Source organism: Pelmatolapia mariae, linkage group LG2, assembly GCF_036321145.2.
Source record: "Pelmatolapia mariae isolate MD_Pm_ZW linkage group LG2, Pm_UMD_F_2, whole genome shotgun sequence".
In the NCBI taxonomy this organism is placed as follows: Eukaryota; Metazoa; Chordata; class Actinopteri; order Cichliformes; family Cichlidae; genus Pelmatolapia; species Pelmatolapia mariae.
Genome location: NC_086228.1, coordinates 24,177,316 through 24,195,970, shown reverse-complemented (window position 1 = coordinate 24,195,970; position 18,655 = coordinate 24,177,316). Strand labels below are relative to the sequence as shown.

The 18,655-nt window shown below is 40.3% G+C and overlaps 1 protein-coding gene across 9 annotated transcripts; it reads right to left on the bottom strand.

Moving 5' to 3' along the window:
* Positions 1-626: 626 nt before the first annotated feature.
* LOC134643538 (uncharacterized) lies at positions 627-18,368 on the bottom strand. 9 transcript variants are annotated; one of them, XR_010573503.1, is made up of 11 exons: positions 17,356-18,368; positions 15,280-15,325; positions 13,115-14,193; positions 12,838-12,906; positions 11,764-11,835; positions 11,394-11,474; positions 2,928-10,371; positions 2,726-2,816; positions 1,878-2,344; positions 1,673-1,763; positions 627-1,292 (listed from the first exon to the last, which is right to left on the bottom strand). XR_010573503.1 is itself a non-coding variant. In XM_065469889.1 (5 exons), exons 1-5 carry the CDS (start codon positions 13,144-13,146, stop codon positions 10,341-10,343), a joined length of 285 nt encoding a protein of 94 aa, XP_065325961.1. In that variant the 5' UTR covers positions 13,147-16,113; the 3' UTR covers positions 5,396-10,340. The 9 variants fall into 9 exon arrangements, 2 of the variants coding, with proteins under 2 accessions (XP_065325961.1, XP_065325962.1); XR_010573507.1 differs by lacking the exon at positions 17,356-18,368 and having other exon boundaries at positions 13,115-13,246; positions 13,543-16,089; XR_010573502.1 differs by lacking the exon at positions 17,356-18,368 and having other exon boundaries at positions 15,280-16,089.
* Between the last annotated feature and the right edge of the window lie 287 nt (positions 18,369-18,655).

Sequence of the window (18,655 nt, the reverse complement as noted above, 5' to 3'; positions counted from 1 at the left end):
CAAAACTGTTTGGCAGAGAAGCGCGGGAAAATTTTCACTAAAATATTAATATTTAAAAAACTATAATAGTCATAAACACCAAAAGTCATAGCACACCATTCCTGATCCAGCCGCACAAAATGAGGTAACATATATGAAGCTTGTCTCAAAACTGCGAGGCGAGATTCGCTGCAAAATTTCAGGCGGAAACTGAAGAATAATAATAATAACTAGAAAGCGAAAATTTCAGAAGAAATTTTAAGTGTGCCTATGCTACTGCCAATGAGTGTAGTTTGCCTTTAATGTGGTTCAACTAGTGCCGGTTGCCTTTTATAACACTAGAGGGAGCAAGATGCAACATGAGCATAGTTTGCTTTTTATACCACAAGAAGGAGGGAAATGGAATACAGCTGATTTTCAACTTAAAGCAAAGTAAGCTGTATTGTGATCTCTGTTATATGCGGCATACAGAGATGAGAGAAAGATGCTCCAGTTACATGATTACAAAATAAGTTAATAGATATAAAAGAAAATAAATTATGCTTTAGTGTCAGGTGTTCAAGAGAAGTTACAATTTAGATTTTACAGTTTTGAGTCGTTTAAAGTGGTAGAAAAAAAAGATGTCCATTAAGCGGTATTCAATTTGTATTTCAAAGGTATTTTAATGTCAAAGGGGAAAATACCACATGCAAATTATGAAATTTCCCATTGTGGGACTAATAAATGTATCATGTTATTCAAACAATATTTTGTACAGATACCATTTACAATAATGTATGACATTTAAACATGATATTTAGATTGTGGTAAATAGCAAAGCAATATAAAATAAAAAAGGAAAAGGAAACCATTCAAGTAACTTTATATTATGAACTGAAAAGTAAGGCAAAAGTATAAATGAAAAGCATACAAGCATTAATGTATATAGATAAACCCAACAATCATATGACCCCCTATGAGCAAGCACTTTGGCGACAGTGGGAAGGAAAAACTCCCTTTTGACAGGAAGAAACCTCCGGCAGAACCAGGCTCAGGGAGGGGCGGCCATCTGCCGCGACCGGTTGGGGTGAGATGTAAACAAATCCAAAACTGTCCACAGAGCTACAGGGGGCACACTGGGATCGCAACAGCAGCCATACAGGGAAACAGATTAGGATGTTCTTCCCAGTACTGAAGTGGGTCGGCTTTTCTTATGTGTGCGTTTTTCTCTGAGAGGTAGGTCTCCACTTTATTTTCTGTTGATGAGGCACTCACGTATACTTCTGGATAAGGGTCATTTGGAAGCAAGTGGTTGGCTGACTTTGCGAAAACAGCTAGAAACAGATAAAAGGAAAACACAATTTAAAATAATAAAACAAGAGACATCACAAAGTGCAGCTCTTCAGTTAGCAAACTGGCAAGTAATGAAGTTCTAAAAAATAATTGGAAAAACAAATCTAACTTTAGAACTAAATGACCCAAAACTATATTAAAAATGAAGTAAAAAAAAGAAATTGGCTTAATACTGGTGTCTTCTGATGAGGTAAGTCGCCATGCGAGGTAAAAACCACAGGTGGCTGTAATTTGGTGGCCTGTATACAGTTCCAATCCAAGCATGTAGTTGGTTTAAATGGGTTTAATACTGGTGTCTTTTGATCACTTGACTGTATATATAAACCTGTTGAACAAAAGGTGCATTTTAATTTCACTATACCTGCCCATCCTTGTAGCCGGTCTCTACTAGCATGGCACAGTTTCAAGATCAGTGTAGGGCTTCTCCACTGCCTTTACTGGACAGAACACATCTGAGGAGTTATGAATGGATGGATGACTTAATGAATGGATGAGATTATAGTTTGTTTCAAAGAATATCAATAAATGTTAGAATATAAAGTAAGAAACAAAAAAATACAAATGACCTGTTATGGCAGGGATCCCATCAGGTGCAGTCTTTCTGTTCACGTTTCTGGTCAGCTCTTCAATGGATGAGAGCACATCAGCAGTCTTATCTATCAGTTCCCACTGGTGAGCTGTCCTTGTTGGTGGTAGAGTGTGTTCAGAAAAACTCCCTTTTAACAGGAAGAAACCTCCAGCAGAACCAGGCTTAGAGAGGTGCAGCCATCTGCTGGGACCGGTTGGGTGAGATGTAAACAAATCCAAAACTGTCCACAGAGCTACAGGGGGCACACTGGGATCGCAACAGCAGCCATAGAGGGAAACAGATTAGGATGTTCTTCCCAGTACTGAAGTGGGTCGGCTTTTCTTATGTGTGCGTTTTTCTCTGAGAGGTAGGTCTCCACGTTAGTTTCTGTTTATGAGGCACTCACGGATACTTCTGGATAAGGGTCATTTGGAAGCAAGTGGTTGGCTGACTTTGCGAAAACAGCTAGAAACAGATAAAAGGAAAACACAATTTAAAACAATAAAACAAGAGACATCACAAAGCGCAGCTCTTCAGTTAGCGAAATGGCAAGTAATGAAGTTCTAAAAAATAATTGGAAAAACAAATCTAACTCTAGAACTAAATGACCCAAAACTATATTAAAAATGAAGTAAAAAAAAGAAATTTGCTTAATACTGGTGTCTTTGGATGGGGTAAGTTGCTATGTGAGGTAAAAACCACACGTGGCTGTAATTTGGTGGCCTGTATACAGTTCCAATCCAAACATGTAGTTGGTTTAAATGGGTTTAATACTGGTGTCTTTTGATCACTTGACTGTATATATAAACCTGTTGAACCAAAAGGTGCATTTTAATTTCACTATACCTGCCCATCCTTGTAGCCGGTCTCTACTAGCGTGGCACAGTTTCAAGATCAGTGTAGGGCTTCTCCACTGCCTTTACTGGACAGAACACATCTGAGGAGTTATGAATGGATGGATGACTTAATGAATGGATGAGATTATAGTTTGTTTCAAAGAATATCAATAAATGTTAGAATATAAAGTAAGAAACAAAAATACAATTACCTGTTATGGCAGGGATCCCATCAGGTGCAGTTGCAGTCTCTCTGTTCACGTTTCTGGTCAGCTCTTCAATGGATGAGAGCAGTCTTATGTATCAGCTCCCACTGGTGAGCTGTCCTTTTTGGTGGTAGAGTGTGCTCAGTTGCAAAGACACTAAGATCACTTGGCAAGTCCATATCCCTCACAACCTTGCAGTCATTTTGTGTTAGTGAATTACACAATAAATGGGGTTGTGATAACTGTGATATGTATTTAGAACACCTGATTGGAGGCAGGCGTATGGCTGTGATATGTAAAGGTGATCAATCAATGTGTGTTTTTCGGTAGTTGCAGCAGTAATAAGTTGTGCATATCCTCTTGACTGAAACAGTTCTTGGATGGGTTTTTTTCCTCTGCTCATAAGGTCCTCATTGAAATCTCCACAAACAATAATTGGTTGGCAATTCATCATTTCCAATGAGTCCAAAAGACATTGCATTTGTGGTAAAAACCTCACGTGGCTGTAATTTGGTGGCCTGTATACAGTTGCTATCAAAGCTGTGACTGGCGATTCAACCTTGATAACAACAAATTCAAGGTCAGTCACATTTTGCAGGTATTTTCGAGACTCTGCTATAAGAACTGTTTTGTAGTACATTGCAACTCCACCGCCATTTACCTTTGCCATGTCTGTATGGTTTGTGTAAGAGACGTGTCTGTTGCGTGTGGCCATGTTGTACTGTTCCAGCTGGAAGCGGGGAGAAACTGATGATCCAGACAAGTGAGTTTCTGTTATGCATAAAACATCAGCAAGGCTGACTTCATGGTGGCATCTCATGTCCTCCATGTGAGTTGGGAGACCTTGTGCATTGTGATGGATAATTGTCAATGTGGGGACTGTGGGAACAACTGATTTTAAGAATTGCAACAGTGGTCTTGCATTCTCAAATGATGCATGTCTCATATTTTTGAGTGCATCTGTGATGGCAGGATCAGCATAGATTTTCCTTTCATCAAAGTCTGTGATGTACAGTCCTTTAAGTGAGGTTGTGCGGCTGAGTGCGACATAGGCCATTCCAGGCTCAAAAACACGCTTCAAACATACTACTGCTGACTCCATTGTCATGCCTTGTACTTTGTGAGCTGTACATGCAAAGGCCAACTTCATTGGAAATTGCCTGCGAAGAACTCCTTTTTTACTTGTAGATTCTTCACATTTCTCAATATATACGAGGTTGTCTGAGGATCCTTGTATTTTTCTGCGAAATTTTTGCCCAGAATTTTGATTGTCCAGCGTAAGTCCAATGAGATTCACAGTTTTTGGTCCATCCTGTGTGGTTGTCACAATGTTCGTGATTGTTCCAAATGTCCCATTAACAAGCCCATCTTCAACATCCAAATTTCTAATAATCATAACACGCACTCCAGGTGCAGCTTGTATGTTATCAGGTAAATCTCTTTTGTTGCCTTTCATCATATCTGCCAGGAGGACCATCTCACCCGTCCGTGGGTCTTTTCTGTAGTCTTCGGCCTGAATATTTATGATATCAGAATGAAGAGCAGTTACAGTTGCTGAATTGTGTTTGTCGACCTCTTTGTTTGTAGCATAAATGTGTAATACATTAGATGGACAGTCTTTTATGTCATGGATAGCCTGTGTGAGCAAGGCTTTATCATTGGCTTCAAGAGAATTTGTTTTTTGCTTCACTCTTATCCTGTTCAGAACTTCAGCAAAAGAATGATCATCTTTCTGTCGCATGATTTCTGTCAGGTTGACCATGTGGAAATAGTCTTTCCAGAGATCAAAGACATTGTCCTCGTACACACAGAGTGGTTTGGCTTTTCCAAGGGGTGGCAGCTGGTAAAAGTCTCCTACTGCAAGGATAGACATCCCACCAAAAGGCTTCTTGTTTCCTTTGATCTGCTGAAGTCTCCAGTGGATGTAGGCAAAAAGGTCTTTAGAAACCATAGATATCTCATCAATGACCAGAATCTCTGCATTTGAAAGTGAAGCTCTCACTTCATCCAGTGCATTGCCCAATCCCTGATACGGCGGTTTTAAAGATTTTGGCAGCTTTAGCAGAGAGTGCAGTGTTTTCCCAGATATGTTAAAAGCTGCAGTGCCAGTAAATGCAGTCAGCAGTACTGCAGGGTAGGACATGTCTGCTTGGTCACGGAATCTGGGGAGTTGGTGCAAAATCTTTGTTGCCTCCTCATATATGCACTTGATAACATGTGATTTTCCACAGCCAGCTCCTCCAGAGACAAAATAAAAGAACTGCTCAGGACAGTGACCCCACACAAGTTTGAAACACCACTCACGCACTGCGTAGAATATGGATGCTTGGGTTTCATTTAGACTTTGGTACATTTTTCTGACAAAGTCTGGGCTCAGCTTAGGTGCTATGATTGCTGGCATGGTTCCACTGTTGCTACCACTGACTTGGTAGTCTGGAACAATGTCCATTTCATTTTCGTCAGTCTCGTGTCTGGATTGTCGTTGGGCCACACACTCTAAACGATCTACTTCAACCTCAGGTGCAAAGGTGTTCCATGCATTGATAAGTGGGCCTTGTTGTTCAATCTGTTCCAATGCCCTTTCCATTGTTTTGCCATGGCTTTCATAACGCTTTTTGTTAAAGGTAACAATTGGCCGTACTGCAAAACCATGTTTTCGTCCACTTTTGTAGAACTGTTCGGATGTGGAGTGTTCTGTGTTTTTAAAGTCATCATTTGATCGATGTGGAAAATAAAGTTTTAGTAGTCTGCTATAAAACTTTTCTGGATGTTTCTTTTCTGAGAAGCGAGGATATCTGATTATTGCAGGTTTCCCTCTTGTTCTCTTTTGAATATAACCCATGTTATTCAAAAGAGGGATGGCATTTTTTGACTCTGTTTCACGGCTGTAGAGAATCCTGTACTCTGAAGCAAATTCAGCCAAACACATTCTTTCAAACTCAGGTGTTCTGGGTCTGTTTGCATATTTTTCTGGCAATCCAGACATCCACACATTTTCATCATCTGGTGCCATGCTTTGCAACCTGCTCATCGGGAGACTCATTTTCAGGGCATCATCATCAGTCTGTATGAACACCACACTGCGTGAACACTTTTTTAGTGGCAGGCTGCATGTCCTTGCCACGGATTCCTGGGCACTGACTTCTCTGTGTTTAGCATATGCCTGCATTATCTGTTTCATTTCATCTCTTTCATTGACATTGGACTTTTTTACCTCCTGGATGACTCCATTAAGAAATTGTGTCATCTCAAATTCGGGTTTAGAGACATAAGACATCATGTACATCAGGCAGCTGTAGTCATCAATGACATATTGGATGTCCATGTTGGCATTCCAGGCTCTCAGTAGATCTGCATTGTATGCATTCACCCAGCAGTCATTAGGTTCACGCTTTAAGAGGATGACATGGCCATTGCTTAAATTGAAGACACAATCCAAGTATTGTTCATAAGTTAATTTGCATTTGTGAAGCAGCTCAGACAAGTCTTCAAACGAGGAATTTGGGTCACAGAGCAAATCTCTCAATGGCTGGAGTTTTTCTTTGGCCTCTTTCTGTTTTTTTGCGAGCGCCATTCGTCTGTTTTTTTGCTTTTGTTTTTCATTTGTGCCTTTCTCCTTACTTGTGCTATGCTGCTTATCATTGTGATCATCGTCATCATCTGGGCTTGGGAAAGTGATCATTGTTTGGTCTACAGGTAGTTTGGGGAACCCAAACCTACATGACACATTACCTTTTTTGCAGGATCTGGAGTGATTTCTGCTGTGGACTTGAACCTCAGACACAATTTTGTGAAGTTCAGGATCGGCATTTTGGTCAGGCATCTTACATGTTATGTACTTGTCAATAAATTTGTACACGTGGTCTTCAAGGTCGCTTCCAAATTTAGGTGCATCTTTGACCCAAACCAGTAAATGGATATGAGGGCTACCTCTGGCCTGAAACTCCACTCGATAAAAGTAATCTTCTACTTCACCGATGGGCTGTGCTGGGGACAGGATCAGTGTTGTCATTAGTGCATCGACTCTTTTTTCAAACAATCGCATCACAGTCACAGGGTTGCTTCGGAGAATTTCACACTTTGTGTTCCAGTCAAGTTGTGAAAAATCCACTTGTTCACCTTGTTGAGTTTTTATGACCTCAACAACCTCAGGCCATCTCATTTCAGCAGCTGAAAATGTCAGGAAAAAAGTTGGCTTTCCTAACTGTCTGACCATAGCATGCAGATCTTTCAGTGCCTTTTCCCAATAGGCTGGAGTACCTCTCAGAGGTTTCATGAAGCGTGTTGCATCTTTGTTATTTATCAGTCTCTCCACTTCGTCTTTATTTTGAAGCATTCTGTTACTAATTCTACGTCCATCCTTTGTGATTGCCTTACCTTTGCGCAATTGGATGGACATGCTGTTTGTAGCCATGTGTGTTTCTGTTACAAACTGTGCAAAGAATAGGTAGCTTTGGTCAGTTGCAAAGCGTGTATCTGCAGAGAACAGCCGTGTATTAAAATACATGCTTGGGGACAGTTTGACTTGTCTGGCTTCATCTAATGTGTTCTGTCCAGTTGGGAACTGCACAGGAAAGGCCATGGCTTCAAGTTTAGGAATAGAGAAGAAACCAACAGGTCTATTTCCTTGGGCGGGTGCAATGCTAAATATTCCTTCACCATATGATAAAATGTCCTGTGCTATATCTGGTGGTTGCATACAGGTGTCTAGAACAAGACCAGGGCGAAGTTCTTCCTTTTCTTTCTCCGTATCTTGTAAGGGCTCTCCATTTGACTGTTCAGGCTCCAATAGTTCGTTTACATCATGACATGGCTCAAGTATTCCAGCTGTTGTTTCCTCAGTGGTTCTTCTTTCTGGTACAATTTGGTTGTCAAAGTTTCTGGGCAGTGCATCTTGAATATCTGTATCAGCAGTGTCATGTTCCGTCTCGATTATCTGATTATTTGTGGGATCAGCAAAAGTTGCGTCATCATCAATAGATACATCTTTGTATTCTGAATGCATCTCTTTTAGCTTTGATAAGCCTGCTAACACATTCTTCATGTTCACAGTGTAGAAGTGTTGGTATCCTTTGAATCTGATGTGTCTTTTCAGTTGTACTTGCAGGAGCTGGGCTTCATTGCTAGGTCTGGGAAGACAGTTTACTGTGGTTTCCACGTCTGACGGTACACAAACAACAGCCCCATGTACGGCTCTTTGTTGTCCTTTTGGTAATGCAATGATTTTGGCAAACGGGAGAATTTTAGCAATCAGTTGTCGTTCTAGTACATTTAATTGACTCAGTTCAATTGGGATGGGTGCTAGTGCTAAATTGTTTGCCACTGCGATGGAAGAGATCTTTCCTCGTTGTAGGTGGCTGTCACAGTTGTAGCAAATCCACTCTTGCATTCTTTGTTTTGGAAAGGTACAATTAGCTGTACATTCACTATCACAAACATGGACAAATTTTCCTGTCAAGCAGGTGTCAACAATGTGACTATTTTTAACATACTTTGATCTTTTGCAGTGTTTTACTTGATTAGGAAACAGAGTTCTGTGGCACACTGTACAGACATGGGTGGGTCCTAACTTAATTGTTTCACGGAAAGCTAATGTGGCTGCTTGCATCACACTATTCACTACAAGCTGGGGCTGTGCTTCAGACTGTGGACCCTGCTGGAATTGTGTTACTAGTCGTCTGTATTTCTTCTTTATTCTCTGCGCACACAACTTTTTATAAATGGCGAAAGATGCAGTGGTAGCCATTTTGTGTCTCTGGTACTCTGCACAGCGCTGTATATGGTGCAGTCTGAATTGTGAGTCATTATGATACCTGGCATGAATTGATTTTTTTTGTTTGTGCCTGTATTTTGGATCCGATGCATATTTTGTTCTTATATATGCCCTCTTCCTTTCTCTGACATCATCCTCTCTGTATTTCTGGCTCATGTATTTTTTTTGTCTGCTTTGAAAGTCAGCATCCGTGTTGTACCTTTGGACCAGATATTGCTTCTGTCTGCTTTGAAAGTCAGCATCCGTGTTGTATCTTCGGAACACATATTGTTTCTGTCTGGTTCGAAAGCTGGCATCTGTGGTATATCTTCTGATAATGTAGTCTCTCTTTTTTTGTTGAAAATGAGGATCATTTTGGTATCTCTTCACATTGTGGGCTTTTATCTTCTCTTGAATATGAGGATTTGCATAATAATCTTTGGCTGATAACAGTTTTTGTTTATGGCGATGACAGTTTTGAGCATATTGAGTTTTCACAGCCTGTAATTTTTTCATTCTAAATTCAGGAAAGCAGGCATATCGTTCCTTTTCGTGTCTTCTTTTGTTTATCTTCTTTGTCAAGTCTTCAGATGAAGATTTTTCTTTAGCTTTTACATGCTGCTTGTGACTTTTTTGAGCTTGACGAATAGCTTTCCCACGTCGTCGTTTATTTAATCTGCACACATTTCTTGTTTTTTGGGGGGGTTTATCTATGACTTTATCTCTTTCATTATTGAGTTCAAGATTTTCTTGTTGTTCTGTTTGGATGTTGCTTGTTGGATCAACAGATGTTTCAAGTTGATGTTCACAAATTTGATTTGAAGCCATTTTGTCTTGTTGCGGGTTTAAAGCACTTTCTAACATTGTCATGTAGGTTTGGGCTGATTCTGGTTGAGGCACTTGCACAGTGGGATTTGTGATTTGTGGTTCATCATTTTGTGGTGATGTAGCTGTTGCTCTTGGTGTTGCTTGAGTTGACTGTGCAGGCTGTTCGTTGTGAGTGCTGACTCTTTTGAAAGAAACAGGCACAAACTCATATCTTGCATACCTGCCTTGATTTTGAAAAAGGTTATGAAGGTGGGTGATCAGGTCATTCACATGAGTGAAAGTGAGCATGACTGCTGTTCCATTTGGCTGGGGTAAACCTGCTGCACTTCTTGAATGTGAATCAAATAATCCATACCTCCCAGATTTGTCACGGAAAACTGCAATGCACTGAGGTGAGACCATGAGCAAAGCATAGCTCACATCTGTTGACAGACATACAAGACGACTAGCAAGAGGCAACCACCACTCTTTTCTTTGATAAGTTTTGTCTGCTGCTTTCAGGTATCCATACCTTATGTTGTCCATTTTCACACTGTAGACATTTATGTCAGCATGAACTTTTTTGGGCAGTTCCTCTATGGTCAGATGATTTTGTGTATAACGCCTCTCCTGCTGAAGATTTGTTTTAATCCAACAGTAGAGTGCATCTCCCTGTTCAAGCACCTTATCAAGTCGGGCTGTGTTGAACTGGTGTTCCTCATTAAGGTAGGCCAGGAATGTGAGGGCATTGCATGTGCACTGATGATTTCGAGAGAATTCTGTGTACCTTTCATCACTTTGACAATGAGTTGCACTGACACGCCAGAAGTGCTGAACTGCGTTGCTCTGTAGCTCCTCTGTCAGTAGTTCTTCATTTGTGTTGTGGAAAGGCTGATCAAGGAATGTAAAGGTGACACATGTTATTGTTTAGTATTTAATGATATGCATTTCACGGTTGAGTAAACATATGTAACTCTTGGTACAATGATGTAAGACATTTTTAATTGGCAAGAGTTGTATAAATTTAGATTCTTGTAAAGTAAAAACATTTTTTTTTTAAATTTGGTAAAATAATCAAACAATGTTCAGGCAAATGAAGCCAAATTATGTCACTCCTCAATCATATTACAGCATAATCGAAAGAGACAAGCAGAAAGACAGTGACAGGAACAGTGAGAGAGAGTGGGAGAGAGCAGAGGTGGGAAGTAAAAATGACAAATATTTTAGATATCTGTAATTTGCTTTAGAGGTGTTTTTTTTAATGACCTTTTACAAAGGTCATATCTGTACCTTCTGCTCCTCATATTTTCAAAGCAGTTAATTTCTTTCAGTATAACACATTATTTTAGGTTGCTGCGGGCCTTCAAACATCAACTAAATTGCAGCCTAAATACAAATGAAAGGAAATCCTGTTTACGTATTATTCGTAAGAGGATCTCAGATGCTCTTAAATTAGATGTAATTCATTCACTGATTTCAGATTAAACCAGATGGCTCTGTACATGTGCCATAAAAAACACGTTTCATAGTTGTGTTACGTTTTGTAAAGAAATGACACAAAATTCAGTTACAGGTTAAATGTGATTGAAACAGAACACACTGACATTCATCTTGAGAAAAGATGAGTGTCACAAAATGTTTGTATTTATTTGCACTGCTTTTCACTGTGGATGTCAATTTATCTGAAGCTTTAAGTATAAAATGGTATAAAAGTATTCAGAATAATAGATATAGAAATAGCTAAACAGACAGACAGCTGTTGAGATGTCTGCATTTTAGGAGTCTGATGAAAGAAACTGACAAATGTACATGTTTAGTCTAACATTTTAGTATATTTAGTACGAGTTAGCAAGCACACTTAAGGTGAAAGACTAAATATCAACCCCGGTGATTATACATAGGGTTAGGCTTACCTTTTTAGGTGGAGAATTTGATGCCGTGTGGAAATCATCGGTTGCCCAGACTCGTTTTGCTGGTGGACGAGTTTCTGAACTCTGATAATACAGTTAATCAAAATTAGAAAACCTACTAACAGAGTTGAAACAGAGTGTAACACTGGATACTTTAAAGAAAACATGAAACAGTAGCGGTTACTAAACTTACAAAGCAATAAAAAAAATCCAGCTGTTTGCATAACTACTAAGAAATTTGAAAGTGAGTGTAACTTTAAAAACTTTAAACAAAACTAACAGAAGCGAGACAACAAAATTCTTACTGTTTGCATAAGGCCAACATGTAACCATATCCATAATCCTTAATGGAGGAATACCGTTTTAAAGTTACCTTGCTGCCTGGAGGACATAAGGAGGTGGATCTATTCTCCGTTTCCAAGGACAAGCTGGCTGGTGCTGTCTGCTAACCCAGGCAAAAAAGAATATAATGTTAAGACATTAAGTGACCTGACACTTTAATTTCACTTTACAATGCAATGCATGGCATGAACTGTTATGCCAGTTGGGTAACATTATAAGATAGAAATGGTCAACTGTATGGGTAAGTGTTATAAAAATATATTGTATGTGCTCACTACCACATCAGAATTACCTGTTCAGAGCTATAAAATAAAAATAAAAAACCCTTTGTCATATTTTCCTTTGTTTTGGATAGAAATTGGACAAAATTGAGTTAGCAAACATGCTTTAAGTGAAAGACTACATATCAACTGTGGTTATAGACACCAAAGATCAGATATATACAGACTGGGTAGGGCTGCTCAATTAATCAAATTTTAATCGAAATCACGATCTGAGCTTTCAACGATAATTAAAAAGGACTGAGCAGATTATTAGCACCACCCTCGTGCTGTACTCTCACGCTGCTCCGTGCGGCAAATCGAGCACACCTCTCTGTGTTTTGAACACGCGTCACAACAATTAAGAGGAGCTAACAGAGGGAAGCTCGGAAAGCTAAGCAGAAGTTATTTGGAGAGGAGAGTGACTGCCGTTGGTTGAAAAGAGGTAAAAAACAAAAAACAAAAAAACTTCAGTGGGGTGGAAACATTATGGGTTCGCGAAGTCAGACGTGGATCAAGTAGACATAGTGTGTAAACTTTGCTACAATGTCGTAGCTGCACCACGGAGCAACACTGCAAAGTTCACTAAACATACATGTTTACGTTTTTCATTTATTTTTTATATTGCAAACATTTACACTGTTATCAGTATTTGCACACTATTTTATGACAATCTTTAAAGCCATTATTCAATACATCGTTATTGTTAAATACATATTGTCAAATAATGGAGATCTAGATTTCAGTGAAAATAATCATGATTATCATTTTTGCCATAATCGAGCAGCCCTATGTGTGGGCATACCTTGTAATTTGTTAATAGAGGAATATTTTTTGATGTTTACCTTGGTACATGGGGAACATAAGGAGGTGAGTCTATCCTGTGTTTCCAAAGATAACCTGGCTGGTGCCATCTGCAAACCCAGGAAAAAGGGTATAGAAGACATTAAGTGACCTGACACATTCATTTCATTTAAATGTTCTGTATACCATGCACTGTTATGCCAGTTGTGTGACATTATAACAAAAAATCCTAAACTGCATGGGTAAGTGTTCTTAACTGTCTCAAACGTGTTTTGAAAACTGTTCAACTGTCTGTGATCACTACCATATCCTCATTACCTGGTCAGATGGAAAACTACTGACTGCCTCATCTTGGTTGTGGCCAGAGAGCACTGGGACAGCAGGATCGACCAGGTCAAGTGGTTTCCAGCGCTTCTTTTGTGCCTGGGATCTTTTATTTTTTCTCGGCATCTGGTAGAATGTCAACATAAAAACAGAATATTAATTATTGGCATTTCAAGCAATTTGTTATTCTAACCCTCTGATACATTGACAGACAAGATGACTACAAGAACAAAAAAAAAAAAATCTCTTTTCTTTAAATAGACATATTGATAGTGTCACTACCCGGTGTTAAGGCTTTGTTAAGTTCCATAACAGTTTGTATATTGTAATTGAGAAAGTGATTACCTTGAAAGTTGGGAGGCAGATTTGTTGACCACGACAGTTACTTCGTTTTGGTGTACAGTAATTGGGAAAGTAATTACCTTGCAAAGCTGGGAGGCAGTGTTGTTGCTGAGACGCTGGTCGAATGCCAGCAGCAAGCAAACCCAGATGTTCACAGTCCTACTTAACACCTCAAACTTTTCAAACAAATCTTACAAGAACATTTGGCAAAGTGATTGGCTTGCAAACTTAGGAGACAGTCTTGTTGCCCACAACAGTTTTTTTATAGAGTAATTGGAAAATTGGGTACCTTGCAAGGCTGACAGGCAGTCTCGTTGCTGGGAGGCGGTCTTGTTGGTGGGGCTCTGGCAGAATGCCAGCAGCAAGCAGACCCAGATGTTCACAGTCCTACTTAACACCTTAAACTTTGCAAACAAACCTCACAGAACAATTAGCAAACTGATTGGCTTGTAACACTGAAATGTAGCCTTGTACTGTCTGGTTTAAATTTCCTACTGAGAGACAAAGAGGAACTTTACTGTTTGGAAGGGAGTAAAAACACTGTACCATCTAATCTTAAAAGTTTTAATTACAAACAACAGCTCTGGAATAAAATGACATCCAGCGCTAAACACACCTATTTTTTTCTAAATATCAGCTGAATACATACATAGAAAATATAAGGGGGGGGGGGGGGCACTTACCTTGGCTGAATCAAGAGTTGAGGTATTAAAGGGTGCTGTAGTTAACGCCTTATAAAGACAGACAAAGAAAGGTGTGAAACGCGACTACAACGCAGTTATTGTTTCGTACGCGGTGAGAGTCGCATCTTAAAAGTTTCAATTACAAACGATACCACTGGAATAAAATCACAGTCATTTTGTAGATATCAGCGCTGACTATCCGCTAACTGGCTTTAGCATCGTGCCGAACGTGCCGAAACAAAGAAATCGATAAAGAAACACACACACAAAAAATCACTTTCAAAGCTAAATTTCAAACCAGAGACAGAGATACGCTTACGGTGTGTCATAGTAAATCACTTTCAAAATCAATTTCAAACCGGGAGATGCTTAATATCAGCTAACTAGCCAGCAACAAAACCACGAGACAAAGAGAGGTGTGAAACCCGACTACAATGAAGCCATTTTTTGAGAGTCGCATCTTAAAAGTTTCAATTACAAACGATACCACTGGAATAAAATCACAGTCATTTTGTAGATATCAGCGTCAAGACACAGAAAAGCACTTTTAAAGGTCAATTTCAAAACCGGAAGAGGGACAGAAACGCTTGCCTTAGCTGACTATCCGCTAACTGGCTTTAGCATCGTGCCGAACGTGCCAAAACAAAGAAATCGATAAAGAAACACACACACAAAAAATCACTTTCAAAGCTAAATTTCAAACCAGAGACAGAGATACGCTTACGGTGTGTCATAGTAAATCACTTTCAAAATCAATTTCAAACCGGGAGATGCTTAATATCAGCTAACTAGCCAGCAACAAAACCACGAGACAAAGAGAGGTGTGAAACCCGACTACAATGAAGCAATTTTTTGAGAGTCGCATCTTAAAAGTTTCAATTACAAACGATACCACTGGAATAAAATCACAGTCATTTTGTAGATATCAGCGTCAAGACACAGAAAAGCACTTTTAAAGGTCAATTTCAAAACCGGAAGAGGGACAGAAACGCTTGCCTTAGCTGACTATCCGCTAACTGGCTTTAGCATCGTGCCGAACGTGCCGAAACAAAGAAATCGATAAAGAAACACACACAAAAAAAAAAATCACTTTCAAAGCTAAATTTCAAACCAGAGACAGAGAGATACACTTACCTTGTAAAAGCTTACGGTGTGTCTTAGTAAACACTTCAGAAAATCACTGTAAGTTCAAGTCCAAAGCAGAGGAGGGGGGAAAGACGCGTTACCGGTGAAGCGATAGCCACGCTGTCTCAGAAAATCATGTCTACGGTCAATTTCAAAGCGGAGGAGGGGTGTCGTCATTGCGTAGTGTCGTCATACGCTAGCGGTGCTAGCGGCACTAGCTAGCTAGCCGGCTATCAGCAACACGTAAGAGCACTGTCTGTAATATGGGATGTCTTGATAAAACGAGCAGATATTTGAAGTTTACACACCTACATTCTCGCCTGAAAATATCTTAAAAGTTGATTTTGTGACCTAGAAACACTAATAAAAGACATATAAAACGAAGTGGTGGCCGCCATTGTTTACTCTGCAGAGGCGTGCTATGAATTGTGGGATATGGAGTTTTCGCCCAAGCATAGATCTTTTCACCTGTACTACTACGGCTATACCACTAGAGAGAGCCAACACACCACAAATGAAGTCTGTTTCTATGGGGCCAAAAGTAGAATCTTTCTCAGGAACCTAGAAATTGGCCCAAATTTGCACTAAAATCTAAATATTTCAAAAACTATAAAACTCATGAACACCAAAAGTCATACCATACTAGCCCAGCTCCAGCCGCACAAAATGATGTAACATATGTAACCCTAATGTCAAAACTGTTTGGCAGAGGAGCGCGGGAAAATTTTCACTAAAATATTAATATTTAAAAAACTATAATAGACATAAACACCAAAAGTCATAGCACACCATTCCAGATCCAGCCGCACAAAATGAGGTAACATATATGAAGCTTGTCTCAAAACTGCGGGGCGAGATTTGCTGCAAAATTTCAGGCGGAAACTGAAGAATAATAATAATAAGAATAATAAATCCGAGCAATAGTAATATGTGTGCCTCTTGGCATAGGCACACATAATAACTAGAAAGCGAAAATTTCAGAAGAAATTTTAAGTGTGCCTATGCCGCTGCTATTCAGTGTAGTTTGCCATTCATACAGCTACAGAGAGCAAAACTCAGAAGAGCACCCATTCTCCACCATGAACTATGGTAAAAACAAACACCGCTCACGCTTCACAGATGACAGCTGTAGCTTTTCAACTCACAGCCCGACACACACCCAAAAAACAGCCGAGAGAGCACAGACTACGCCCGAGAGGCGTGATTGCAGGTGCCGCTCAGGTGGGTCCACCTCCCCTGCAGCAGCACTGCAGACCATGCCCCGCCACACACATCAAACACGTAAAATAAATATTTATGCACTTTTGCATTCACTTTTTGTTTTTTGTTATTTTTTACACAGTGTTCTGAATGATGAACAATGGTCTACAGCCAATCTTGTGTATTATTATACAAACTTTGGTTGTAAGATTCAGATAACTATTTAATAAAAGCTAAATATTTTATATGAGAGTAAGAAAGAAAAGTATATCTTTGTGTCCACCTTTCTCTGTTAATGCCCTACCTGGCCCCCTGGCAAAAGCTTTGCTAGATCCGCCCCTGCACAGTTACCAGCTGTCAGCTACACAAAAAAAGGAGCTTGGTGTATATTTGTCTCTCAGAAACAGTTCATAACTTCCCTTCAACTCATTCATGTCACCTAAGGGTAAAGCTGTTTCTCCATCACCAGTTTAGCTCTGATGATTCAGTAAGGACATCTGGTTTGGAACAGCCGTTTTTACAGCTGTGGCTGCAGCAAACATCAGCTGATACTAGAAATTAAAAGCAAATGAATTCTAACAACAGCTGATCAAGCTTAAACGTGCTGCTGTTGTTTAGCGCGATAAACAAACAAGAGAGAAAAGCCGATCATTGATCAGTTTCATGACTGAAGTTTCAACAGGCGAGAGAATGACAAGGGAGGCTCTCATAAAGTTCAACATCGGTAACTTAGCGCGCACACAGCTGTATACAAACTCCGTCGTGCTAGCTAGCACGCAGTACGAGTTATTGTAAGTGATTGAAAAAGTCAGCACAACGAAAATAAACTACACCTAAACTCGGTTAATATCTGACCCAAATAGAGTGCAGGTCATAACTTCTTACCTGAAATTCAGTTCACCTCACGCTCCTGCCTTCGCTTTCCCTGATCCACGATTGACCTCCACGTTAGCAAACACCGGTCGATCGGCGGTAGCCTCACCGCCTTGTATGTCTCGTTCGCGGCATGTCCTTTCTGTCACACACCGGTGGATAGCTGCCCTCTGTTGTAGCTCCACCGCCAAACAACTCAGTTATTTTTTCCACATCGACCAGCATCATCGGCCCAAATAAACGAAAAATAAGTCCAGCTAAGACACAGACCCTTGCCGAGCGATCCGGCGATGAAACAAATTTTAGCCACCTCACTATCAGCCAAGCCTGGGTGGTTTTTCACGAAGGGTCGCTAGCGGCGCTAGCTAGCTAAGCTAGCGGCGCTAGCTAGCTAGCCGGCTATCAGCAACACGTAAGAGAACTGTTGCTAAATAAACTACCCCTAAACTCGGTTTATATCTGACCCAAATAGAGTGCAGGTCATAACTTCTTACCTGAAATTCAGTTCACCTCACGCTCCTGCCTTCGCTTTCCCTGATCCACGATTGACCTCTGCGTTAGCAAACACCGGTCGATCGGCGGTCGCCTGCCCCGCCTCGTATGTCTCGTTCGCGGCATGTCCTTTCTGTCATACACCGGTGGATAGCTGCCCACTGTTGTAGCTCCGCATTATAGCACTACCAAACAACTCAGTTATTTTTTCCACATCCAGCTGTAACTCCGATTCTGTGCGAGCATTTGTGAGAGACCGGGGAGGTGAAACGAGAGAGAGAGTCCCCTCGCTGTCCACTTGCAGCCAAGTGCGGCAGCTAGCTAGGTAGCCGGCTAGCTGTCAGGCAGGACCGACGTGGTCAGAGCACTGTCGCTAATATGGGATGTCTTGATAAAACAAGCAGATATTTGAAGTTTACACACCTACATTCTCGCCTGAAAATATCTTAAAAGTTGATTTTGTGACCTAGAAACACTAATAAAAGACATATAAAACGAAGTGGTGGCCGCCATTGTTTAACTCGGCAGAGGTGTGCTATGAATTGTGGGATATGGAGTTTTCCACCAAGCATAGAAGCCATTGTGCTTACTGTAACTATTCAATGGTTGCACAACCTTAAAACCTCCAATGGTTCCTGAAAGCAGCGAGGCTGTGCGCGCCATTGATATTGTCGTCATTACGGTATCCAAATAAGGGTAGACAGGCTGTACCACTCCCGGCATACCACTAGAGAGAGCCAACACACCACAAATAAAGTTTGAAATTTGTTTCAATGGGACCAAAAGATGGCGCCAACACACCACAAATGAAGTCTGTTTA